The sequence below is a fragment of the Panthera pardus genome, unplaced genomic scaffold, assembly GCF_024362965.1.
Source record: "Panthera pardus isolate Hobbes unplaced genomic scaffold, ASM2436296v1 HiC_scaffold_11, whole genome shotgun sequence".
Taxonomy (NCBI): domain Eukaryota; kingdom Metazoa; phylum Chordata; class Mammalia; order Carnivora; family Felidae; genus Panthera; species Panthera pardus.
The window spans coordinates 101,360,294-101,386,124 of NW_026526666.1; the positions used below are offsets into that span (position 1 = coordinate 101,360,294).

At 59.0% G+C, this 25,831-nt stretch overlaps 1 protein-coding gene across 8 annotated transcripts in view; it reads right to left on the reverse strand.

Moving 5' to 3' along the window:
* The window catches only part of CAMTA1 (calmodulin binding transcription activator 1), an 851,930-nt gene that overhangs the window by 79,935 nt on the left and 746,164 nt on the right, over window positions 1-25,831 (reverse strand). For all 8 annotated transcript variants that reach the window (XM_053899033.1, XM_053899032.1, XM_053899029.1 and 5 more), the window contains exons 9-11: window positions 11,973-12,113; window positions 8,602-10,448; window positions 4,169-4,295 (exon numbers count right to left, since the gene is read on the reverse strand). In XM_053899033.1, coding sequence (XP_053755008.1) covers window positions 4,169-4,295; window positions 8,602-10,448; window positions 11,973-12,113 — 2,115 coding nt within the window. The remainder of the gene's footprint in view (window positions 1-4,168; window positions 4,296-8,601; window positions 10,449-11,972; window positions 12,114-25,831) is intronic.

The following is a 25,831-nucleotide window of genomic DNA, read 5'->3' on the forward strand; positions in this document are numbered from 1 at the left end:
CCACCCTGGGGTGGTCTCTCAGCTCCAGACTACAAGCTGAGACAACTGGCTCCATGGAGGGTGGGGGTTCCAGGGGACCTCCTGTGGTGTCTCTCTGGACAAGGGGTTCCCAGCCAAGTCCAGAACCTCCTGAGGCCTTGATAGTGTCCCCAGGCCGACTTCCAAGTTCATGGTCACTCATCTCCCCTAGAGATTTGCCTGGTTTACCAACAGGAAGAAAGGACAGTCAGCACACATCCCATCCGAGCCCGCTCAGCTCTGCGCTCGGTAGCAAGCCACCTGGCCTCGGCTGGCGCTGGGGAGCCCAAGGCTGCTCTGTGACACGTGTTCTGGGCCGAGGGTGCCCCTCTTGTCCAGCACCTCCCAGCACTTGTACAGCCTGCAGTGATGCTGGAATGTGGCTGATTGAAAGCATCCCATCCTTCCCCAGAGAGACAGACAGAGGGGACCTTGCATAGTCTCATGGGTCCCAGACCAGCAGCGTGGTGCACACAGGGACACTTCCTTGGCCTTCTCCCTCCCCCTCCTTGAGTCTATCGGCGAGTCCCGGTCCCTCCACTTCTCTGTCTCCACTGCCACCACTGTGGTCCAAGCTGCCATCATCTCTCGCCTAGACTCCTGCATTACCACCTGCTGAGGGCAAGCACAGTGTACTAGAGACCTACCTGTTTCCTGCTGGGATGGGGTTGGGGGGCCACGTTCCAAAGCTCCTACGCGAAACTGATGGGAATATGTTGCCCAGGGAGCTCTCCTCCTTAAGTCAGGAAAGATCACCCCTCTGCCCGCTTCCTCCGGTTTCCCTGTTTCTGTTCTTCCTCCCTACAATCTGTTCTCCCACACCCAGAATCATCTTTGAAAGACATAATTTAGATCACTTCGCTTCCCTCCTTAAAACTAATGGCTTCCTATTGCACATAAAACCAAATCAAACTCCTTCCCATGACTTAGAAGGACGAACATGGTTGGTCCCTGCCCTCTTCTCCAACCCTGCCATGTTCAATTCTCCCACCCTCACCCATATCCCCCCCAACTTGCCCAGCTATTTCTTTGCCTCCTTGTTTCTTTCTGTCTCCGGCAGTAAAATGTAAGCTCCGTGAGAGTGGGGCACAGGTCTGTCCTGATCACGTCTTCATGCCCGGGGCCAAGGTCAGTACCTGGCATGCATGGGGTGGCCACTCAACCGTTTGTTGAATGAATTGCTTCAAATCTCAGTGCCCTTGCCCACCTCATTTTGAATTTCACCCTTTGCCTTTGGTGACTGCCCAGGAACCCGGGGTGGGGCTGTGGCCAAAACAAGTCTTCTGGTTGGTGGCTACTGCTGTCTCCTCCTGAGCCCAAGGTGGGGTGGGGGTGGGGAGGAGCTTTCCTGAAGTCCCCTTCACCACCCCTTCACCCTGGGCTCAGTGCCCTGACTTGGTTGTCTCTCTCCCGCTCTTGGAGCACGACTGCCATCTTGTAGGAGACAGACTCTGTGCTGTGTGTCATCTGTGGCCAGTGACAGTGGGGGACCGTGCTCCTGGTCAGGGTCCAGTCTCCTCGTCGGGTGTCAGGCTGGTGACTAGTGGCCACATGCACTCCCTGTGTCCCTTCTTCCCATGTCATTCCCAGCTCCTGAGGTCGCTTGGCTTGTGCTCACAGGCCTCTGGGCCCTTGTTTTGGGTGAGGCCAGCTTGGCTCTGCCTTTAGGTGTCCCTTCTTCCAGATCAGCTCATTTCCCTGCTCCCTTGAAGACTCAGGGAAGAGGTCTCCGAGCAGCCAGTATCACCCCCCAGGGCAGTGGCTTGTTTGTGTGACTGACTCCTCCCTGGACTGATTGCCCCTTGGGGACGGAGTTGGGCCAAGGGGCTGAGTCTTGAGCTTTGCTCCATTCTAGATGTGTACCAGTGCCTGGTGAACGATTCGGTGCGTGAAGGAATGCATGCGTACATCCAGCACCGTCTTACAGGGTGACGGGTTTTAATTTGGGCCTTAAAGCAGACATGTTCAAGGGGGACCCTCTCTTTGCGGTCAGCTGCAGGCCAAGTCGGTGCTCTAGCAGCGAGGCCTTGGCTCCCAGTCTCTGCCTGAACCTGTGGCTTCTCACCCCTGGGTCCAAGATGTGCTATGTTAGAGGATCCTGAACCACTGGGAGACACGGTAGCTGCCAGCTTTCGGGACCTAGGAATGCTCAGGGACCAGGACAGCCGCCTGCTGAGAGATGGAACAGAGTGGATCCCCTCTTCCCCTCGAAGCAGAAAGAGCTAAGGCTTCGCTAGTGGAGCCCCTTCGTGAATTGAGACTGTGAACCAAGTGCTTTATGGACCGTCCTTCAACTCTGCTCTTACCCATCTGGCAGCTGGTTTTTCAGATGTAGAAGCCGAGGCCCAGAGAGGTCAAGGACTGAGAGCTAAAGTCACCAAGTGGTAACTGGCTGATCCGGGATGTGCTGTGGTGTGACGGATCCAGCACCCGGGATTCGCCAGGTCGTGGCCTGGGACAGTAGCCAGAGGGCGTGCAAAGGCCAGCCTTTTCTGCGGAGGGGTCAGATAACCTAGGACAGGCAAGGTCTGGGTCCTCAGCCAGGCAAGAGCCAGGTACAGGAAGTGGCTTCTATTTAGAGGCCGGGCAAGTCCTGTTCCAGCAGCAGGTGGTAAGTGGACCGTGTAATAACACGCTGCCCTGTCCCCCTACCCACCCCCACCCCGGGGTAGAGGTTGGGCGGGGGGGCGGGGAGTGACGGCTGCATTAGCCGTGTAGCACTGAGCTGTGATAGGCTGACCCAGTCTGGGCTGGCATCCTGATGGCTGTGCTCCAGAACAAGCAAGGCTGCTGGGAGCAAAGGGGGCTGAATGGGTCCCCTGGAGCAGGGCCAACGGGGGCAGGCCAACTTGGACAGCATCCCTGGCTCCCTGGGACATTTGTGGTGAAGGAGGTGCTGGGTTCAGGGAGTGGGGTAGGGGAGGGCCGAGCATGTGAACCCAGTCCTGGAGCATTCTGCCCTGGCTGGCTGCACAGGGAATGGAGAGAGAGAAGAAAGAATGTTCCATGTGGACACAGAAGCTCCAGGCTGGGGGATGGTGTGGGGGGAGATAGACAGCTGGGGTGGCCCAAGGCCCCTGTCCTCACTTCTCTCTCTAACCTTGGGCCTCCACAGGGAGCACTCTGTCCTTCTGTAGGTCCCTTGGCTTCAGATAACATGGTCTCTCTCTCCATTCACTGCCTGGGCAACCTGGACAGGCCATCCCCGAGCTCATGTCAGCCAACGGGTCTTCCCAGAACCAGCACAGAGGTCAGAAAACAGGAGCTCTAGAAACGGATTCCTTCACAAATACTGATCTCCTTCTTGTGACATGTCAGACACTTGTAGGCCCTGGGGCCACACGGTGACCAGGAAAGACACAGACAGACCCTGACAAATGGAGCTGGCGGGCCAGCGGGGAGATAGCAATGGCCAGAGGTCAAGAAGTTGACCAGACAGGGACGTCAAGCCCAGTAGATGACGATGAAGCCGAGTGACGGACGGAGAAGGTCAGAGCCACAGGGAGGGCAGAGGCGCTCCTGCCCCTGAAACCGGAAGAAAATTCTGTGCCTGCACCTTTTTCCGGGGGCAGGGCAGATGGCTTCACTTTCTCAAGGGAGTCCGTGCAGATTATTATCAGTTTGACAGGCCTTCTCCATCCCTCTCTGATCTGCTCAGCGCCCTGCGGGACTGGCCGTGTGGACCACACAGCCTGGGCTCTCTCATTCTTGTGGCTTCTGGTTGGCGGGAGCTTCGGGAGGCACGGGCCAGAGGAGAGAGAGCTGCCTGGCTGCTCTGACCTCGGGTGTGGCCCCAGTCAGGCCCCTCCACCTGCCCGGCTCTTACCACCAGGTCCTGGAAACTTTCAGGCTGAGGGTGGCTCTGGTCTCCTACTGTGCCCAGTCCTGGGTGTGTCAACCCAGCTCATTGGTTGTCCCAACAACCCCCATCATGTTCATGAACTTCAAAATCCCAGCTGAGCAGGCTTCATACCCCTTTGATCCTCAACCGATGACATTAGACTAGTGGATCCGGGACCCCTTCATCACGCGGAGGAAAGCGAGGCCCAGAGTAGTGACGTGACTTGTCCAGCGTCGCTCCCAGGCTGCCCCTGCACCTGGCGCTCGGGGAGGGGGGCCCACCCCCTCGGTAGGGGCACCGCCTCCTCACCTGGGCAGTAGCAGCGTAGGACCCCGGGCTGAATCAAGGACGCAGGCACTGAGATCTGGTCAAACAGGCAGCTGTAGTTATTGCTGGCTTCTTGCCATGGGCCTGTGATGAGAACCTTCACTCCTCCCTGAGGGAACAGAGAGGAGCAGAAAGGAGCGTCAGCCGGAGGAAAGGACGGGGACGCAGGCCTTCCAGGCTGCGCTGCTCCTGGGGGCAGAGGGTGGTCTGTGCCCCCCCGCCCCACGTGTTTGGTGAACATGCAGATTCTGGATTCCGGCATGCCCGGCTTTTTGGGAACCACTGTGTCAGGATGGCAGCGGGAGGAGGAAGCCTCTCGGGGCGGGGGCGGAGGGGACCTCTGGATGCTCCTTGCCTTCCTCAGCTGGCATCCAGCATGGGGGCCAGCAGTTCTGACCCCTGACCCTCTCCCACGTGACTTTCTGTTCTAGGCAGAAGGGAGCACAGAGTTTTTCAAACATTTTCAGTGTAGGATGCATCTGAGAAGTGGCCAGGCAGGCGGGGAGCCCCGGAGGGCAGCGGAGGGAGGGCTTTTTCTGTCATTTACTTGTGGACAGGTTTCTGGAGCCCCGAGTTTCGAAAACAGGCCGGAGCATGTTAGTGTCACCCCAGGGACAGGGAGTTCTGGTGGGGAAACAAGGAAATCTCAGGATCCCCAGGGATGGGGGGGCGGGGCAGGGATGGGAGGTCGGGGACATGAATGAGAACGGCTGCAGAGATAGAAAAATGGGGGAGGAGGGCTCAGAGTCGGAGGAGCTCAGAGACTGCCCTGAGCCAGAGAGGGGCTTAGCGCTGGAGGCTGGGGATGCTGGCCTCTCTGGCTCTCCCTGGGTGGGCCGCCCCAGGCTTTGGCCACTTTTCCCAGCAGGGGGCCGGGAACGTCGCAGGACAGGGTTGAGAGCGCCACCTGGTGTCCAGGCTGCAGAAGACTGAGCAGCATACCTACTTGAGACTGGCAGTGGAGGGGGTGCTGGGTGCAGGCCTGAGGCCCCATTTCCCCCACCTCCCCAGGTCAAAGAGGCCAGATCCCAGCTCTCCCACTTCTGGCCCCTGCCAGTGAGACACTGCCGTGCAGTCACCAGTTCTTGCGTGGACTCTCCTGGGCACTGGCCCATCCCCGCCCCGGAGGGACCCCCAGCATCAACACAAGGCTTCCCCGTGGGCTACCCACAATGCTCCTGGAACCCAGACCTGGCCCAGGGCTGGCCTTGGGCATCAGCAGCAGGAGGGGGTGTTTCCAGGGATGAGGTGAGGGTGTCTCTCCCTCAGCCCAGCGCAGAAGGGGCGGTCCTGGATGGGCAGGTATTCCACCTGTGCCCCGGGATGGGCTGGGATGGTTTTGGAGAAGTCACATTAATGCTGGGCCACCAAAGGCTGGGGGCAGTGGAGATAGCTCAGGCCCGGAGCCCAAAAGCAGGAGGCCTGCCCCTGCCCCTCAGTAGCTGTGTGTCCTCAGCCAAGTGGCCCAACCTCTCTGGTGGCCCTTCCGGACTTAACGTTCCTCGGTTCTGATATATGGCTCCATAGGGAGATCTGGAGCTGTCAGGTGGCATTCTCGGGCTCACGGGCTGGGGGCTGGGTGCCGGCCGGGAGGTGTGCCACACGGCACAGGTAGAACAGCGGGCCAGCCCAGGGCAGGATCCTCCTTGGATCCTAGGAAGCGGAAGAGCAGTGGCTTCAAAAAGCCACCGTTACCATGTGAGAAAAAAGGGAAAAAAAAAATAACCCCAATCAATAGCTCCTGGCGTGAAGCTAGGGCCGCTGTGAGGAACAAAGAACTGTAGAAATTACTGGAGAACATCGGGACCTTCTCCATGGAAACCGCTGTAGGATGGGCTCTGTGTCCATCAGTTCAGGGGGTGGTTCCCATGGCAACGCTCGCCTGGCTGCACTCGATCTGCCGTGACGCAGGCACCTGAAGGCTCTAATTGCAGCTTCCTCTGCCTGGTGCAGCCAATGGAGGAACGTGACGCAGAGGGCTTGGGGGAGGGGCGGGCAGCAAATGCCATCTGAGGTCTCTGTGCCCTGGGAGTCCTGAGATAAAGGACCCAGACTTCAGATGCACCCAGGGCAGATCCTGGGGCCCAGGGGCGCCTCCAGTCTGTGTGTGTGTGTGTGTGTGTGTGTGTGTGTTGGTGACCAGCTGTGGCTGCAGGGGAAGAGGTGGATGTGGGAGGTGGCAGGGAGGAGCACTCCCGGAAGAGACGGCAAGGTGGCCTGGCCTTAGCCTTCCTGCAGAGTGGATTTTAGAGCTGGGCCAGGGTGCCCAGAGGCTGTTGAGCTCGAGCTCACACAGCCTAGGAAGCGCGCCCGAGCCGACAGCCACTGGGGCCTCTGCAGAGGCCTCGCCGTGTGGCCACTGGGTTCCAAAGGGACCAGCTGGGGGGCATCTGTGCATTTTCCAGATCAAATTGAATTTGAGTTGCTTTTGTTTCCTGGAAGCCTCGAGGGCTTCTGGAAAACCAGGGCTGGACGTTCCTTCTCGGGAGTGACGGGACCCACATTCTTTCCCGCTCCCGTGCTGCCCTCGCGTGGCAGGCTGCTGAACTGATTTTCCCTGAGGTACAATGTGGGCACCTGCTGGTACTGGGGTGCAGAACAGGGGACCAGGTCTGCTAATAGCCCCTCACTAGTGCCCCCAGGTCCATGGAGGCCGGACTGCGGGCCTGCACACATGCTGGGGGCCGGCGTGCGCAGGTCGAGGCTGGGGAAAGAGGGTTCCTCTCTCCTCTGACAGGTCCCTGTAGGACTCAGGCTCCAGGCAGCCTTTCAGGGTCCTGAGGGCCAAACCTCCCAGGCCTAAGACCTGCAGGGCCTCCAGGCTACCCTTCTCGGCCATTTGCAGAAGAGGAAACTGAGGCCCAGGCAGCCAGGTCGCCCAGCTGACCCCTTGTGACATCTCCTCCCTGTCCCCCGAGTCGCTTTCTTAAGCCCTGTGGGGGGCAGGCTGCTGGGCAGAGCTGATCTTTCACCCGGGGTGGGGGTGACACGTGGTGCCACTGAGCTCAGCATCGCTGACAGGGTCAAACTGAGCCAAACCAAGAGGAGGCCTGGTCAGAATCTTCCGGATTCTCCTTCTTGGGGGAGGGGCAAATGGAGGTGGACGGAAGAGGCAGGTGCTGCCTGAGTCTTTTACTCGGTCCTTAACAACAACCCAGTGAGGTAAGAGCCACCATGGCCCGGTTTAGAGACAAGAAAGGCAGCCACCTTGCCCAAGGCCACTGGCTAGTAAGTGTGGGGCACATGCCATCTGGACCCGGACCCAGGAACCCCTTAGTCTGGTCCTGACTCAGGCATCACCCCGGGGAGCCCCTCAAGCACGTGGGTCTGTAACGTGCACAGGTTCTGGCCAGCGTCCCTGCACCGCTCGTACCTGGAGAACCTTCTGTGGCATCTGCATTCCTGCCTTGATGCCCCATGAGAGTCACAGTCTTTCAGGAGCGCCCTCCTCTCGGTGTAGTGGACAGCAGCCCCTGACCCTGGTGCCCAGGGGATGTGGCAGTGGGACCAAGGAGCTGTGGGCAGCCACCTTCCTGGGAGAAAGTGCCGACCTGGGCCCCGTGGTGACTGGGCCGCTCCCCAAGCACCTGGCAGGCGGGCTGGGAGGAGTCAGGGAGTGTGCCCCAGTGTGCAGCAGGGCATTCGGGAAAGCTCAGGCCACTCTCTGTCCCCTTCCTATGCCATTCTATCTCAGAGAGAAAGCCAAGGTTTCTTCCTTAAACACTGTGCCACTGTGGCAAGACCTGGGTTTTCTGGGGGGGGGGGTGGGGCGGGTTTCCGGCGGTCCTGGGCTTTGGAGCAGTGATGCTCAATGTCAGAGGTCAGCCTGAAGGAACTGAGGTGGGGGGGGCAGTAGGCCGGGGCTGGGCGGGGGAGGCCACAGGTGGTGGGAGATCCCGGGTCATGTGACATGCCTTTGATGTCGTAGAGGCCCGATTTACCCGAGAACGTTTCACGGCTGGCTTTACGGGACTATACCCTTCTCCTCAATCTGATGGGGATTTGTTTATGTTTTGTTTTGTTTAGCGAAGCAAATCGGGAGTAATGGGCAGGGATGATCTATGGTGGTGCTTTCTGAATTTGCTTTGTTTTGTTTTTGCAGCCCTAGGACATTTTTTCAAAACAGTCATAAAGCAAAGCAAAGCTGTCGGTGGAATCCTAACCCGCAAGCCAGGTTAACAGCAGACTCTCATCCTGGCGGGAGCGGGAGGGCCACCTGGCCCCCAGGAGACACTTGGCCTTCAAGTGGAGTCTGAGAGCCGGTGCTGGACAAAGGCCACGGGGACAGAGGAAGGGGACAGCTTTGTATGGTCCACAGCTTCCTCCAAAGGGCAGCCGCATGCAAATGAGCCTCCCTGAGCCGAGCGAGGGCGCCGGTGGGCGGGTGGGGGAGGCCGCGGGCGGCCCCAGCTTACCTCTGGGTAAGACCACTCCGGGGAGTAGTCGGTCACCATGAACACCCGTCCGCTGTGCTGCAGCATCCCCAGGGTGCCCTGCGCTGGGGTGGTGGAGACCACCTCAGCCACGTGCATGTAGGCCATGGTGCCAGCCCCGCCCTCGGCACTGGTCAGCTGCAGGCTCCCCTGCTGGGGGCTACAGCAGGGCATGCACATCTCCGCCTGGGCGAAGGGGGCGCGGGCCCCGTCTTCCGACTGGGAGAGCGCCGCGCCGTCCCCCGACACCAGCTGGTGCCCATAGATGGTGCCGCTGCCCCCCTCCACGGAGATGAAGTCGTTGATCAGGTCGGAGAACTGGCCGCTGAAGGAGATGTCAAAGTGGTCCAGGCTGAGTTCCATGCTGGAGGCGTTGGCGAGGCCCGGCTGCGCCACCGGGTAGAGTCCCTGCACCACGCCGCCCGGGAGCATGGGGACCCCGCCGGCGCTGCGGATCACCCCGGTGGTCTCGGGCTGCAGGTAGTGTTCGGAGCTACAGGCCTGCAGCTCCCCAGACTTGATGAGGCCCTCGCCCCCTTCGGCCACCTGCGAGGTCTCCATGGTGACCTCCCCTTCCGCAGCCATGGCCTGGAAGTTGGCCTGGAACTGCATGAGGTGGAGGGAGGAAGCAGACTCTATCCGTGTCTCCACGTGGCCGCCGCAGGAGCTGGTTTGTGACGAGGCCTCCGTTTTCACCGTGGGCATCACAAAAGCGCCCCCGGACTCGCTCAGGCTGCTGTGGGCGTTCTGCTCGACGGGGAGGGGCTTGCTGGCGTCCTGCAGGAAGAAGCTCGGGGAAGGGGTCTGGTGGACGTGGGGGCTGCGGCCCGTCTGGCTGAAGCCGGACGCGTAGTCCTTGTTGGAGTCGATTGCGCTGAAATCCATCTGCTCCAGGGTGGTGCTGGGGCTCAGGCCGCCGCCCGACGGCAGGAGGCTGGAGCCGGCGCTCAGGGTGAGGGAGCTGGAGGCCGCGGCTGCCGCCGAGGAGGAGTACGCCTCTTTGGCCATCTGCTGCTCGAAGGACGTGTCCTCGGTCTTAATCTCCTTGGCGAGGACGGTGGTGAAGCTGAAGCCCCTCTCCACTGGTGGCGAGTGCCGCACGTTGGTGCTGACCATCTCCGCTTTCAGGCCTCCGCCCCCGTACGTCTGGCCCTGCTTTGGGTTATTGAGGAAGCAGTCAGGGTCGAAGTTCATGGTGGTTTCTGGGATCTTCCGGCCACCGTCGAGGGTGGTGGAGAGGACCAGCTCTTCGGACACGTTGGTGGGCAGCATCGACAGGCTTTCCGAGCCGCCCGCGGTGGGGAAGGCGAACTTGTGGCCGTCGGAGCTCACGGCCAGGACGAGGCCCTGAGAGGCGTCGGGCGAGAGGAGGTGGTGGTTGGGGCCGGTGGTGGGGGACATGGTGTACACGGCTTCGTTGGTGACCTCAGACATGAACACCGTGGCGCTCTGGGACAAGCTCCCCATCACGGAGGCCACGGCCATGCTGGACACGCCCGTGACCGCAGGGCTGTCCGCCATGTCCGGGTCGCTGTTGAGCCCGCTGCTGATGGACACGGGGGAGCTCTGGGTGGTGTCGGGGACCTCCACCTGGTTGGTGGACGAGACCTCCGTGCTGTTTTGGTGCAGCAGCACGGGCTTGGCCACCTTGCCGTTCCTCTTCTCGCGGCTCGGGCCCTTGCTGTGGCTGTGCTCGTGCTTGCCCTCGGACACGTCATTGTGCTGCACCTCCGAGTGGCTCCCGTACCCCCCTGTCCGCGGCTCTACCTTCGGCGAGATGATCCGGTGTTTGGCACTGTTGCACTTGTGGTGAGCGCTGCTGCCCGCTCCTGCGGAACGAGAGGCACACGACACACGCATGCGCGCGCACACGCACACACACGTCCACGCACGCACGTGCAAACAGAGAGTCAGAGCCGGGGCCCCGGTCGATCGTGCCCCTGAGCGGCTGGGGGCCCAGGCAGGCCACTGACCCCTGGGGCTGGCGCGTCACCCACGCGCAGGGTCGCGGGGTCTCTCACGCGCCCTATGGAACCGCCCTCGGGGGGGGGGGGCGGGGCTTTTTCCTTGATGCGCTTTTCCAATGCTAGTGATAGCACCTCAGGACATAGGCGGTTGGGAAGGACAAGGGGGAGAGTCTGTCATCCTCCAGGAAAACCCTTGCCGCCTTCAGAGACAGACACCATTTACCGAAACAGCTCTTGCCGGCCAGGGTGGGCGGTTCAGCCCAGAACCGAGGCCGCGTCCCTCTCCCCTGCCCCAAACCGGGCTTGCCTGTTCAGGCTGCGCAGTGTTTCTTTGCAGAGAGCAAATGCACTCTCTCTGCATTCGCTCTCGGGCCCCAGGACCAAAGAGGGTTCTGGACTTTGCTCCAGAGGCAGAAAGGTATCTGCCCCCCTGCCTCATTTGGCCAGCCTGGGTTGTGTCCTCAGCTCTTCGTGGGTCAAAATCCCTCTAAGACCCAAGCAAAGGCAATGCCTTAGCTACCCCCCCCCCCCCCCCCCCCAGCTCAGTGGCAGAGAGGGAGAAGCTCTAGGCCGAGGGTCTCTGGACTCTGGCCAGTCTCCCCAGGGCTCTGCACGCAGTGGCCAGGTCGGCTCTTCTCTCTTCTCTCCCCTCTGCCATTATTTTCATTCCAGCTGATAAGGGTCACCTCGCTTTTGATAAAAGGGTGACTTCTCCCCTGCGCCTATTACAGCCTCACCACCATTATTCCTAAGTGCGCAAAGACTTCTCAGGGAAGTGACATGACCCTCTAATGGAAATATCTAATTAAGGCAGAGAAGGAAATGGAGAATGCACATTCCTAAGAGCAAATATCATTATCAGAAAAACAGGCACATTAGGACAGGGAGTGCGGGACGCTTTATATCCTTGGAGGGGACAGAGGTTAAGGAAAGAGGTTCAGCTCGAGTGGTCCCATTGACTCAGGGCTGACCTCCCGGAAAAGCCCGTCTCAGCCCTGTGCCCGGGCCCCTGGGCTTCCTGACGACGATACCCAAGATGGGGGGGCCCGGAGGGTACCTGCTGTGTGTCCATGAGGCCTGGAGCCCCAAAGCCTTGCACTCCCCAACTCTGCTGCCCCCATTCCTAGAGGGACCTGCCGCTCTGGAAACTGCTCTCTCCTGCCCCAAGTGGGCAGGACGAGGGTGAGTCAGTCCTGGGTGCCGTCCTGCGCTGTCCCCTGGCTCCTGGCTGACCCCGCCCCGCCCACTGGACATCCAGGCCACCCCTGAGGAGGAGAGCCTCACCTGCTGCCTGCAGAGCGCCCCCTGCCCAGCTGCCCCAGCTGCCCCAGCTGCCCCCGCTGCCCCCCCTGCCCCCTGCCCCCTGCCCCTGGGAGCCCCGCTCACCCAAGCTGCCGGTGCAGAGGCAGTTGTGGGTCCGAGGCTGCGGCTTGGTCTGGTGACTGTCGAGAATCTGCTGCACCAGCTGCTCCACGGAGAAGCCTGAGCTGCTGTTTCCGTTGCTGCAGGTCCACTTGATGCCGTGGACTGTGGACAGAGAGGGGCAGGGGGGCGGTCAGAGGTCACGGGGTGCAGGGGCAGGGCCCTCCCAGAGCATAGCCCCCTCTCTGCTGGGAGGCTGGCTCTAGGGGTGAAGTGATATACACGGGGGGGGGGGGGGGAGGAGGGAGGATGGAGGAGGGAGGGCCAGGCTGCCCCATGAGACCCCCCACTCCCACTGGGAGCTCTGTGCTCTTCCTCTGCCTCCCCTCCTCCCTTCCCTACGGTGCACCCTGGGGAGCGGACGACCTAGAGATTTGCTTCTGTTTTCCCGAAGTCCAAGTGCACCAAAGCGGTTCTTCAAGGGAGGGAGGGCTGGGCCTCTGAGGGCCCTCCCCCACCCCCAGCTGCAGGTAGTGGAGATTTGCGGAGGATATGGAGGCTACATGCTGGGCTGGATACCCCACCCCCCCCTGGAGGGGTGCTTCCGATTCTTCTCACAGGACTTCTCGGCCTCAGGGGCTGTAGGCCAGGCTGTGGGGGCACAGGGGGCAGGACTGAAGGGCCCACATGACCCGGACAGTGGATGCCCACCGATGACCAGCCGCCTGGATGGCCAGCCCTAGAACTGTGTTGTCCCTGCCATCGGGGTGGGTCCACAGAATGACTGAGGGTAGAGCCCACCCTGAGCACGCCTGCCTGGCAGGAGAGGGGCCGACGGTCTAAAATAAACTGACTTGCCACCTGGGCCTGCGGACTGATGGATTTCACACCCACTGCTCCGTGGTCTCAGCAGGAGCAGACCCGGCCGAGAGGTGGTGTGTCGGGTACAGGGCACAGCCCGGCTCTCTCTGGTGGCTGCTGGTGGGCCAGGTTCCAGAGGCAGGGAATCCATAGCCCTGGGGTTGGAGCCAGTGCCCAGGGCTCTCAAAGGGACCCGGCTCGCTGTGAAATGGGGCGAGTGGGAGCAGGTGGTCCGGGAAGAGGAGCAGGGCAGGGTCATGCTAGGCAGAGGCCAGTGGCTTTGCCAACGCAAAGACAACTTCCTTTCTCCCCTGGCGGAGCTCCTCTCACACGGAGTCCAGGGGAAGAACGGTCACAATGCCCAGTGTCTGCCCTGGCTCTGTGAGGCTCCAGGAGGCAGAGGGTCTACACAGAGAGTAGGAGCTGGGTCAGATTCAGATCTGGATTTGAGTCCAGGTTGCAGTCTTGCTGTGTGAATTTGGGCAAGTCTCTAAACCTGTCTGATCCTCAGTTTCCTCACCTGTAAAATGGGAATAGACTAGTGTGTGCCTCATGGGGCGGCCAGGAGGAAAGTGCATCCACCTGCCCGGTACTGTTGTGCTGACCGTTAATGACGATAATGCTGGCCTCGTTCCACGGCCTGGCTGATGCCCGTCGGAACTGGGCTTGGGGGAGGAAGCTGCTTGCTGTGACAGCCGCCGGTGGCTCTGCCTTGGAACACCCTGCAGAGAGCTCCATGGCTGCCGTTCCTTGTCAGCACCTGTATGTAGGGCTCCAGTCGTTTTTCAGAGAAAACCCCTCGTGTGTGGGTTCTGATGTGCTGGGAATCCCGCCAGGTGCTGCTTTCCTTGTCCGTGCACCTGCCCCAGGTATTTGTCTGGTTCTGATGAGGCCCATGGCCCTGCTGCCAGAGGGCCCTGCATTCTGGTGGGTCATCACGAGGGGATGGGGGCTTGCTGAGTGGCTTCTGTCCCTGAGCCAGCTGAGCTGCCTGGAGTCGCGGTCCTGGGTGCCTGTTCAGAGTGCTGCGTGATGGGCATGTGGAGCTGGGGGCAGTGCTGGGGTTTCCGGCCTACTTTTTGCTGCCTTGGGATCCCTTGGGGAGCTCTTCGGCAGCCCCAGGAGGTCTGTGATCCTGCTGGCTCAGGCCCCAGCTTGTCCCCGGCAGCTGAAAGGGAAGGCCCAGGCCAGGGCTTTGCAGACCTCATTACAGCTGTGGGACCCTTTTCTCAAATAAACCTCTGCCTGGAAATCCAATATGGAAGACAGATAATAGCAGAAGGAGCCTGGTCAAGGCAGGAGTGAAGGCCAGGGTCCACTGGCCTGGCCTCGTGCCTGGGACCTCTTGGCTGAGGATCTTTTCTAGACTCCTCATTTTATAGAGAGGAAAGCAGAGGCTGGGGTGGGGGGTGGGCAGAGCATGTCCCCACCCCTGCCCCAGCCCAGAGATTATGATATCCTTGGTCTGGGGTGGTGCCAGGCTTTTTTTTTTAATTAAAAAAATTTTTTTTTAACATTTTTAAATTTAATTTTGAGAGAGAGAGACAGAGAGACAGAGTGCAAACAGGGGAGGGGCAGAGGAAGGGAGACACAGCATCCGAAGCAAGCTCCAGGCTCCGAGCTGTCAGCATAGAGCCCGACACAGAACTCGAACCCACGGACCTTGAGGTCATGACCTGAGCCGAAGTTGGACACTGAACTAATTGAGCCACCCAGGTGCCCTGCCAGGTTTTTGTTTTGTTTTGTTTTGTTTTTTTAAAGCTCCCAGGAGTTCCTCACGGGCAGTCAGGATGGGGAACACACAGCTCTGTCCTCAGCCTGAATTTTTACCTGCAAGTCTGGGAGAGAGCAGAAGACCTTCCAGAAACAGCATGGCCTCTCCTACCTCTGGGAAGGACTCAGAGCAGATGCTCACTGCAAAGGCAGACCAAGGTGTTCTCAGGAAAAATCCCACCTGGGTCTGAACTTGGCTCTCTGGAGAGAGGAACTGTAGGGCATCCTACAGGCAGCCCAGTTGTGGGTCTGGGGGTGGGGTGGGGTGGGCTGTTTTATCCCTCGAGTGAGTGGCAGGCACCCCTGCTGGAGTCTTCTGGCATTTCTGAGCCCCGCTCTGCGCTGACAGCGGCCGGCTTGTCCCAGGCTTCCTCTCCAGCCCTGCCATGCGGGCACACTTACAGCGTTCTTTCTGCCTCTTGCTCTCCTCCTTCTGTTGTTAAGGTTATAAAATGAAAACCCAGTGAAGGGTGACAGATTGCAAGCGGAGAATTTCTGGATGCTTAATGCAAATTGCCTACTGTCTTGGCACATTCAATATGCAGATTGCGTCCCTCCCCCTCCAGTGGGGGCTGGGAGAGAAGCCCCCTCCTCGGAGCTGGTGAGTTGTTAGTACTGAATATCAAATACTATCAAGACGGCTTTTAACATGTCATATGCTCTGCTTCCCGACACGTAATGAATCAGTGGGGAAGGAGATTTCTATGGGAAAAGAGCGTTTTATGGAGGGAAGGTTAATGAACACGTGCGCTGGCCTTCTGTCTCCAGCCCTTCCCTCTTTGCAAAAGCAGCAAAATGGAAACTGCATTTAAAATACACTTGATTAAATGTAAGGTCATGACCTGGGGGGGTGGGGAGGGAGGCGGGCAGGGGAGAAAAGGGAATTCCCAGCAAAATAACCTCCTGGTGGCTCTGGGTCACGTCTGTCCCCTCTGTTTGCTAAGTCTTGGTGGAGGGCACCGGGCTCCCAGTTCCCCAGCCATCAGCCCCCCATCCATCTGCGGCCACCTCAAGTGGGAGGAGTGCAGCTTGTACAGAATCCCAGGGAGGGGGGTCTCCCATGCACAACCCTGGGGGGTGGCCCCTGGAAGGCTGGGCAGGGGAGGGTACCACTGGGGGAGAAGGCAGGTATGGGTGGGCCAAGCCTGGAGTGGCCAGGAGGGCCCCACTTTCCACTGGAAACTGGGGTATTCGGGGTGCTCCTGTGCCACCCCCCTCCCCCTGCAGGGGTCCCGCTGCTGCCGTGGGACCAGCCATGGCTCTGGCCGGGCTGCCCGCAGCATATCCTGCATGAAGACTGGCCTGCAGAACAGGGGCCGGGGTGGCTGTCACAGGAACCCCCAGCCCACTCTGGTGCCGACCTGGCCTGTATTCAACACTTACCCTAATTACCACCCATGGCTAGGCAGCTACAATCCCACTAATATGAATAATCAAAATGAAATCAATGACAGCAGCATGTGGCCATGCTTTGGAGAGTATCTTCTGATGAACAATTTACCCAAGAGGCGGCCAACCACTGGGAAGAGAGTCATTGGGATCTAGGAGAGGGGGCTGGGGACGGGGAGGGGGCTCACGGCCACGTGGTGCTGGCGGCTAGCCATGGCCTCGTGGGTTATGGTTGCTCCGGTCCAGCCTTGGAGGTGGGGGGTGGGGCGGAGCTTTGGCGAGGCAGGCTAGGCCTGTCACGCCCTGTAAGGACAGAATCGCGTGCCCCCAAATTCTTAAGTTGAAGCCCTAACCACAATCCGACTGTGTTTGGAGATAGGGCCTTTCAGGAGGTCACTGAGGTGAAATGAGGTCATAAGGGTGGGGACCTGACCTGATAGGACTCATGTCCTTGTAAGAAGAAGAGAGACGCCAGGAATGTGTGTGCATATCGCGGAGGCCATGTGAGGGCACGGTGAGGGACAGCCGTCTGCAAGCCAGGAAGAGAGGCCTCACCACAAATCAACCCCACTGACACCTTGATCTTGGACTTTAGCTTCCAAACTGCGAGGAAATTAATTTCCATGGCCGAAATGCCCCAGTCTGTGGTGTTCTGTTGTGGAAGCCCCAAGAGCTTACTGGCGGGAGCCCTAGAAGCCCCAGGAGAGACCCAATCCTGCCTTGTGCACACTGCACACTTAGTGTGTGTATACGTGTGTGCACGTTCAAGAGGCCCTGAGATCAGGGACTTTCCAGAACCCGGCACTGCGCTAGGCTCTTTATATGTTGACTACGTTGCAAAAGGACACGAGTAACAATATTATCCGTCCCCTCCGGAGCATTAATGTGGACAGGGCATTGGGCAGCGGGTCTCAGGCTGTGGTCCCAGAAGCAGTCTGACCACCTGGGATCCTGTTAGAAATGCTCATCCCCAGGCCCTACCCAGACCTATCGAATAAGAAATTCTGCTGATGGGACTTAGGTCTGGGTCTTAACAAGCCCCCCAGGGATTCGACGGTGGCTCAAGTTTGAGACCCACTGGTCTAGAGGTTATGTCTCTAATCCCTCAACAATCCTTTGAGGCAGAATTCTCGTCCCATTTCATTAACATGAAGACCAAGACAGGAAAGTCACATGACCTGTCCAAGGTCACACAGCAGATAAGTGGGGGTGGGGAGCGGTTGCCGTGTCTAGCTCTTCCCATTAAGCCACCTGCCTCCCAGGGCCTCCCGAGCCTGCAACCCTCTGGGGACCAAAGAACGGCAGGAAGGTTAATTAGTGACTGGAGGAGAGAGAGCTACTCCTTAGGAAACTGAACTTCCCTTCCAATCACAGCTGGACTCATTTCTGAGGGACAGGGTGTCCAATTCTCCAGGTGGTGACCATGCAGGAGACCCTGGGACCTGTGACTGGGCCAGGTGTGGTCCCCCAGCCCGCTGCCCACCCTGACCGTGGAGGGGGCCAGGTGGGCACCCGGGCAGGGCCATCAACCCGGGGCAGGAAGTGGGAGGTGGGGCTTGCCATGGACCTGCTCTTGGAACGGATGTCAGCAAGAGAGGGAGGGGGTCCTGTGTGAGGAGCCCATCCCTGCATCTACACCTGGGCTGCCAGGGTCCCCAGGAGCTTGCTTGGCCTGGGTTCTCTTGGCACACTGGGGTGCGTTTAGGGGACGTTTCTACAAGAGACAGGAATTCAAAGAAACACTCCTCCCGGAGAATGAGGTATTTGTGAGGACAGTGATTGGGTCTGAGACAGGGGTTCCTCACCTGGCTTTCCAGTCACTGGGGGTGGGGTGGGAGGGGACTCACTGACCGGGGGTCCCAGGGGTACCTACAGAAACCACAAACGTCCATTCCTGATATGGCTACCCTAAGCAGCCGTGAAACTTCGGGTAAGGGCAGAGCGAACCATTGAGCTCAATGTCCCAGCTAGCTGTATAGAAAGAAGAGCCTGTGGGGACAGGCTGGGACATGCTGGCCTGGGGGGCAGGGGCTCCAGCTGCTTTCCTCACATACGTGTGGCCTTGGGAGGATCTTTGATTTCTCATGGCCTCAGTTTCCTCACGTGTAAGAGGTATGCTTTACCTGACTGCCCGTCACTGTCCCCAAGGGACTTCAGAGACAGATACGTGAGACCCACACCCAGGATTCTGATTCGACGGTGTCATTAGAAGCTCTGAGGCGGGCCAGGGCGGAGGGCTCTGAGACCTCCTTTCTGCTCTGAAACATCAAGCCTGGAACACTTCAGAGAGGAGCTGGACAGAGTCAGAAACGAGAACATGGAAAGCCCCGCCCCCCTCCCCCCCTTAATCCCATAGTGACTCCGGGAGCTGGTGAGAGCTAGCCGCCTGTCCCTGTTTGCTCTGTGGGGCAGAAACGTCTACAGGTGTGACAGGGCACTCTGGCTGGAGCTTGGGTCACTACAGCAACTCCACAGACAGTGCCTGCTGGAGCCCACATTTGGCCTTCTCTGCACGGGAGGAGATTTCTTGGTATATGACATACAGGTGACAAGTGGAATGTTGGTGACAAAGATAACCACACCTGCCCCCCCCCCCTCACCAAACAGAGGCCTGGTGGTGGTGGTGGTGGGGGGGGGGTTGTTCCTTCCTCCTTCCCCATCAGTCTGGGCTCATCCCCTACTCCTGCCCAGGTACTCAACACTCAGTAAACATCCATAAATAGGGTGGCCATTTAGCCTGCTGTCCAGGCCGGTCACCTTGGAGGCTTGACGGGGTGCTGGGATCATCTGGCTGCACAATGGTATAAACCGGCCTGTTCCCAGGCAACCCTGGACGTATGGTCACCATACTTAGGAACCACGTGATCGAGGCCGGGGCGGGAGGGAGCTGGCCAAGGCCACGTGCCTCTTGCGTGAATGAGCCCGTTAGGATTCCTGCAAGTTGTTGACACTAAGGCTGTTTCCATGGCAACAAGGTCAATGGGAACTAGCAGGCTCTGAGAGTTTCGTCTTGACTGCGTTCTTATTGACGGGAATAAAGGCCCTCCTTCTGATTCCTGGGTTCAACTGGATAAAATCTTCATTAGATTTAACGTCTCATATCCAGACACACACATGCTGTTCCCTTGCCCCATTTCACCCTCAACTGTCTTCTCCTACTGGGCCTGAGGACATTTCCAGAATCTCACTGGGAGGAGTGCAGGGGCTGCGCGGGGGCAGGACGGCGTGCACACGCAGGGACGCAAGTGCTGAGTCCCCAGGGAGCTTGTAATTCCTGGTTCTGGAAGTCTGGGGACGTGGGGCTTCAAGACCCCTCCTCTTTCATCTTCTATGGTGGGGGGCACCTTGTTCCGACCGTAGACACGCCGTGGAGAAGGGCAGGGGGCCTGAGAACGTACCGCTTCTTCTGGGTGGGAGGGACCGGGAGCCGGTCTGAGCTGTCCAGGCCACATAGGGACGGGCTCCTGAGCCCTTAGCCTCCCGGGCGACCTCTGATCTCCTAGGGGCCCCCGTGTCCCAAAAAGCAGCCCGGGCCGAGTGTTTCCTTGCTAAGCGGGTCCAGGAGGTGGCATTGAGGAGCTGGCGGGAGGCTCTCAGACTCCCGATTTGCTAAGTGCCATTGTTGCCGAGGCCGGGAAGTCTGCGCCCCGCTAAGAGGTGAACGTGCCCGCTGCCCTGGTTGTGTAGCGATGTCGAAGCCCAGCTGGCCAGGAGAGAAGCTCCAGCTGTTTTCCCACATCCAGGGAGCCAAGTGGGCTCTGGAACCTTCTCTCCCCCTGTTCAGGGGTAACAGCAGACCATCTCCCAAGGCCCCACTCAGTGGCAGAGATGGTAGGAGTGACCGGCCCAGCAGCGCCTCCTCCAGGCCGCTGGCAGTGGGGGCGGGGACCACGTGGGATTCCAGACAGCTTCCGTCTCGCGGCTTTCGAGACCCTGGGCTTGTAGGAATCCTGGCATCACATGCCTCCTCCTCACGTCCGGAGGTGGTGCCTGCTCGCAGGACGGCAGGTGCCGCTAAAAGGGTAGCTGCCTCTTGGCTCCCGACTGGGTGGACCAGAACCTTCGAGATTCAAAGAGAAGCTGAAAATCTGGAGATTTTAATATTGGCAGTGAATTCTAAGTTTCACAAAACCAGCCCCCGGCCCTGAGCAAGGCTCTGTCAGCTCAGGGTGGCAGCCAGCCGCGGGATGTGGGTGGGGCTGCTGTGTCCTCAACAGGGGCACAGGATACACTCCATCCGCGCACGCGGAATTAGGGGCTGGTGAGGACAGAGCCAGGATTCTGCAGCAGCAGGGGGTGTGAGGTGCCCAAGCAGCCAGGGAGAGACAGGAAATCAAAAGAAGTATTTCTCTTTCAGTTTTCCTACTTGGGGGCCAGATCAGCTAAACACAATTTAGCCTGAGGGAGAGAGGCACGTTTGCAAACCAAGCCCGGATCCTCTGAGCAGAGCAAGGAAAGGAAGCAAACCCAAACCCACTTGCCTTTGATGCCCCCTGTCTGCTCTCCTCTGCCTCGGGGTGGGAGGTGCCAGGAAGGCGCGCTGGCAGGAGCTGGGGACATAAGGGGACCCACTCTGCCCACTCCCCGTGCCTGAGGAGTTTGGCTCCTAACCAAAGGGACAAGCAAAATGGGCAGGAAAATCTTCTCCAGGCCTTTCTGTACTGTCTTCACCTCCCCCAGTGACTCCAAATCCTGTGGACAGAGGCAGGGAGCAGGGCAGAACCTTCCAGATCTCACAGTTCCATCCACCGATGAGGGTCCCTGCTCTTAGGGACAGAACTGCCATCCTAGGCCCTGGGCCTGCCATGGGGACACAGATGTGCTTCCATTCATGGCATCCCCACGTGTCTCATGAGTTCAAGTCCATGAACGTCTGGCAAGACCCCATTATGTACCTGGCTCCGACATGAAATTCAACCCAAGGAAACTTCTAGGGTAGCATATCTCGACCAAGAGTCTATGGGAAGACTTCACAGGACTACTTACACCCAATCCTTTGTGCAAGTTCAAGACAGGCGCTGTCTCCACCGCCCGCTTCCCTCCCACAAGGATTGGAGAACCAACTAATGCTCAAAGAAGGCCACGACCCCAGCAGGGGTCTGACCCTGATCTCCACAACAAGGATCCTCGGTGGGCCTCTCGCTGGAGCCTGCTTTAGGATCTCTCAAAAAGCATGAGAATCTTATCCAGACCTGTGGAATCGGAAAGTCCGAGGGGCTGGGGTGGGGGGTAGGACAGGAGCCTGCCTTTGATCAATCTGCCCAGGTAGTCTCGATGTCGACCGCTGCTCCCGGCACCGAGCCAACATCTCTGCGCAGGCTTTGCGGGCCTTGGAGCATCGGGTGGGGAGCCATGCAGCTCTGGCTCCCCTGAGCCCCAGCGGCGGTCAGCCTGGCCGTGCCCAAGCTCATTCCGGACTCCTGGTCCCGCGCTCCTATCCTGAGAGCGTAACTTTAGAGCAGGGACAAAAGTGCTTCCAAACGAACATTTCTCACCAGAAAGAAATCCTCCAACCCTTTCTTGCAACAGACCCCCCTTCCCCTGGCTGTTCCCCTGCCCCTCTCCCATCTCGGTGCCCCTGCCTGCAGCTACGTGGGGGCAGCACCTATGTGACTTACTTTGCTAACTGACTCAACACCCACAGACTCTGGCCAAGACTTGGGGGATGCCTCCCTTGTCAGGGAGAAGCTTCCAGCCCTTTGGTCTTGCTCCAGCTGGTGATGTCTCATCAGGATAGACTGAGTCAGAGAGGAAAGGCAGTCGATGTGCTTCTCCCTGGGGCCCCTTCTGCTCGCTCCAGCCTCATCCAGAGCCCAGCGCTCCTGGATCCCGGAGCAGGCCCCAGATGGCCTCCCATCACATCCCAGACACTAGGTCCACAGGCAGGGCGGCACAGTGCCCCCACGTCCCCAGGCGCCTGACACCTGCTGCGTGCGGGGAGGGGGGTGGGTGGGTCTGGCTACTGCAGAGGACTCACATCTCTGAGCCGCTCTGCTACCGTGGGCCACCAGGTGGCGCTAATCGACCAGGAAAGGGGATCCGTGCAGGGCCAGGAAAGGAAAGCCTTTGTTGATTTTACTTCTTGATATTCTATAATCACCAGGATTACAATCTAAGCAAAAAAGCAAAACAAATAAACACCGCCCCTCTTACTGGATCTTTGGTCTTTGTCTGGAAAATTATGAGAAAACAACAGATGCACTGATTCTGCAACCAAGGCTTGGGTGTTGAAACAGCAGAGCCACTCGGACAGGTGGGGAAAGGGGTGGCGGGGGGGGGGGCGGGGGTGTCTGGACATTGAGGGTTCTGTCGGCTTCAAGTGGGGGTGGGGGTGAGGAGTCCCTGGGAGAGGTGGGTGCCTGCTAATGAGCCCACTGCCCTCCAGCCTCTCTTCCGGATCAGCTACTCCTCAGCGGTATGGGGTTCCCTGTCTCCAGCCACTCTTGCCTTCGCTGGGTCCTGGGGACTTGCCACACACGTCGTGTGGGTGCGGGCCCTGGGGCTATGCAGGCTCCCCAGCTAGCCCTCCTCTTGCCCACCCAGAGGTCTTGGGACCCTGGGAAGGCAGTCCGAGTAGAGCCAGACCCAGAGGTGGCTGGCGGAGTCGCCTGATGATCCCTGAGGCCATGGAGGTCTGCAGGAAGGCCCGAGCCTTGCTTGGTGATGCAGGGCCACCTGGCCGGCCAGGGTGCTCGCCTGCACGGGACAGCTGGGGCACGATCCCTCTTAGGGTAGGGCTGTGAGTGTGGCTTAAAACTCAGGCCCTCATCCCTCACTCTGGATGGCATAACCTCATCTACTGCTAGCTGGGAAGTGGCCGGCAGGCCTGTCCCCTCCCAGGCTGCCAAGGAGTGGGACCAGGCAGAGAGCCACCGATGCTCCGAGGAGAGGACCCCTCCAAGGGCCCCATCTGACTCCCTGCAGCTCAAGTAGAGCCAGGAGTGGAAGGTCCAGGGCACAGCGGTTCAGAACCCCTGTGGTTCTGGGCGGCCAAGGATCACCGAGCAGGACTGGCTTGGCGGGACTGTGGCACAGAGTGCCCGTTCTTCTCCACTCCAAGTTGATCCGGGAGGACAGACTTCCACCTGCCCGGCCCTTTGCTCACACTGTGGCAGATTGCCGGTCCCAAGCTGGTGCTCCCTCAGACCAGCTGCACTGGAACAGACCCCAGAATTTCCAGGAGGAGACATGCTGAGCTTTAGGTCATGTTCACTAGACTTCTATAAACGCCAACCCTCAGACGGGACCCGAGGCAATCATTCCCGGGCCTTGACCTAAGATAAGCGATTCTCGGTTGAGGCCCTGCAGGGACACCTCAGGCTGAGCTCAGCTCCACTCAGCTCCGAATGACTCACGCGCAGAACCCTGTTCCCCAAAGTATGTTAGGATGGTAGCGCTTAGCAAGAGACTACACTTCCCAGACTCCTTTGCAACCAAGGGTAACCGTATGACCGAATTCTGACCCATGACATATGAGTGGGAGTATTGTGTGCAACCTCTGGGCCCTGTTCTTGAAAGGAAGAAGCTTGCCCTCGACTTTGTCTTCTCTGCTTCCCACTGGTCGGGACGCAGTTGCAATGGCAGGAGCTGGAGCAGCCATCTTGGACCATGAAAAAGAGGGCAACACCTGGTTGGCAGAGCAACTGGCCGTAGGGAGCCCAGGTGGCTGATCCCCAACACTGCATCGTTGCCATACCTACCTTGAACTGCTATGTGCACGTGAAATAGCCTTCTCTTTTGTTTACGCCACCGTTCTTTTGGTCTTTGTCATGGCGGCACCCATATTCTAATTGCCACAGGAGGGATTGCAAAAGACGGGAAACATACTGGGAATTCCTATCAGATACCTTAATTTTCGCCCCCACCCCTGTCTTCTTCTTCTTCTTCTTTTTTTTTTTCCTTTTTCTTTAATTCTGTAAGAGGCATCCCTCATCTGGCAGATGGATGGGAAAAGCCCCCATGAGACCAAATGGCACAATTGCAAGAATCCAGGTAGGGTTCCCAGCCATCAGTCTGGCTTAGAGGCCAGCATCTGTGAGGTTCCCGGGGTCCGGGAACAATGAGCCCCCCGTCTTGCAACAGGTGAGGCGAAGGCTGCGGATCAGAGTTTCCCTTTACCACCGAGAAGCACAACATTTTGATTAAACCACTGACAGTTCTGCCGCAGGGCAGAGAAATTTGGAAACATCAGGAAATCAAACTGTGAAGTCTTTGAAGGAATGTGATTTATGTGAAAATGTGATGAAGCTAATGTGTTTGGCTCCAGCGTCGGGTGGCACGCCTGATTTTGGAGTCGAATCTGATGCCTTCTTGGCTCCCCACGCACCACTGCTCCCCCTGAACGCGGTGCCCTACGTGTGTTCCAAGACTCATCGCGTGCAAGGCTTCGGTTGGAGCCTGACTTCCAGGGCTGTGTTTCCAGGCCGTGTGCATCTGTAACCACAGCCACGCACATACATGCACGCTCGGTAATTGCGCGCGGCTCTGCTCCCCGCCCCCAGACACACCAGCGAGCCAAGTGTTATTAGATTTATGGGGAGTTTGTTGTAGTTTTACATAATTTTCTCGATGCACTGCAGACTTTCAAGCAGGCATCCATGGCTCCCTCCAGTTAAGCATCAGAGGCTGACTCGGGTCTGCTTTGCACCCCCTGGAGTTCATGGAGCTTAATCCCTTTGCCCCTAGGGACGTGGTGTTCCTGTCTGACACGGGCAGGCTCCTGTATGGGGGGTGTTGCGGGGCAGGTCGAGGCAATGAGGAGAGAAAAAGGGAGCAGACGGAATAGGAGAAGGGGGACAGTGGCAGTGGGGTGGCTTCCAGGAGAAGGACCGTCTGCGTGTGCTAAGAGGCATTTGGGAGAACCCAGGTCAGAGGTTCTGACTGTGCTGGCCACCTTGAATGGCATCTGTTTCCCCGGGAACGTGCCCTTGGCTGCCCTCTGGCTAAGGTAGTCTCCGGAACCTCCCGGGAACCGGTAGGAGACAGTGGCCCCAGCCTGCAGAGGCCCAGGAGCTGAGCTGGGCCCGGCGGAGCAGGCTGGGTACTGTGGATCTTGGTGCAGAGACTCTGGATTTTTTCTCCCACTTTATAGAAGGGACTGGGGTGCGGAGGGTGACGGGCTCCCCACTTAACTGACTGACTTAACTTCACTGAGGTCCCATAGTGAAGCCGTCACAGAATGAGGACCTGTCTACCTCCCGGTTCCCCGGCTAGGACCGCACTGCCCTGCCCAGGTGGCACTGGTGCCCACTGTTACCGGAGACTTTGCTCAGGCCCCGCCGATTCTCTGTCAAAGAGGAGGCGTGAATGGGCCCTGGGAGAGGAAACCCAATGTTAAGTACAAGCACATGTAGACATCACCTCAGTATTGAATTGGAAGGGGTGGACAGGCCGGTCTGAGGCGAGGACCCCTGGTGCCATTGCCCTGACTCCCCGGGCCCCCAGGCTGGCCTTGGAGGGCATCTGGGAACAGCTCTGGCTCCCCAGGCCTGGACACTGGGGGGCCTCTGTCCATTGCTCAGGTCCCTGTGGGGAGTGGCCCAAAGCTGGGCCCAGACACTTTCCACTCAACCATCCCACAAATATTTACAGGGGGCCTTTCACGTGCCCGGCGCTGTGCAGGGCCCGGAGGGATGGTGAGAACAGGAACGATTCCTGGGGATTAGCTGCTGTGTCCTTCAAGTTTCTGGGTGTTGTGCAGAATACTGAAGGGGCTAGAGCGGCCCCTTCTGGTTAAGCGTGGGAGGCTGACTTCAGTCTGATGTCTTCCGGGAGGTCCCGAGGAAGCTGGGTGGTGGGGGTGGGGTGTGAGGCCGGGCCAGTAGTGGGGGGCAGGGCCTGCGGAAGAGGCGACGTGTATG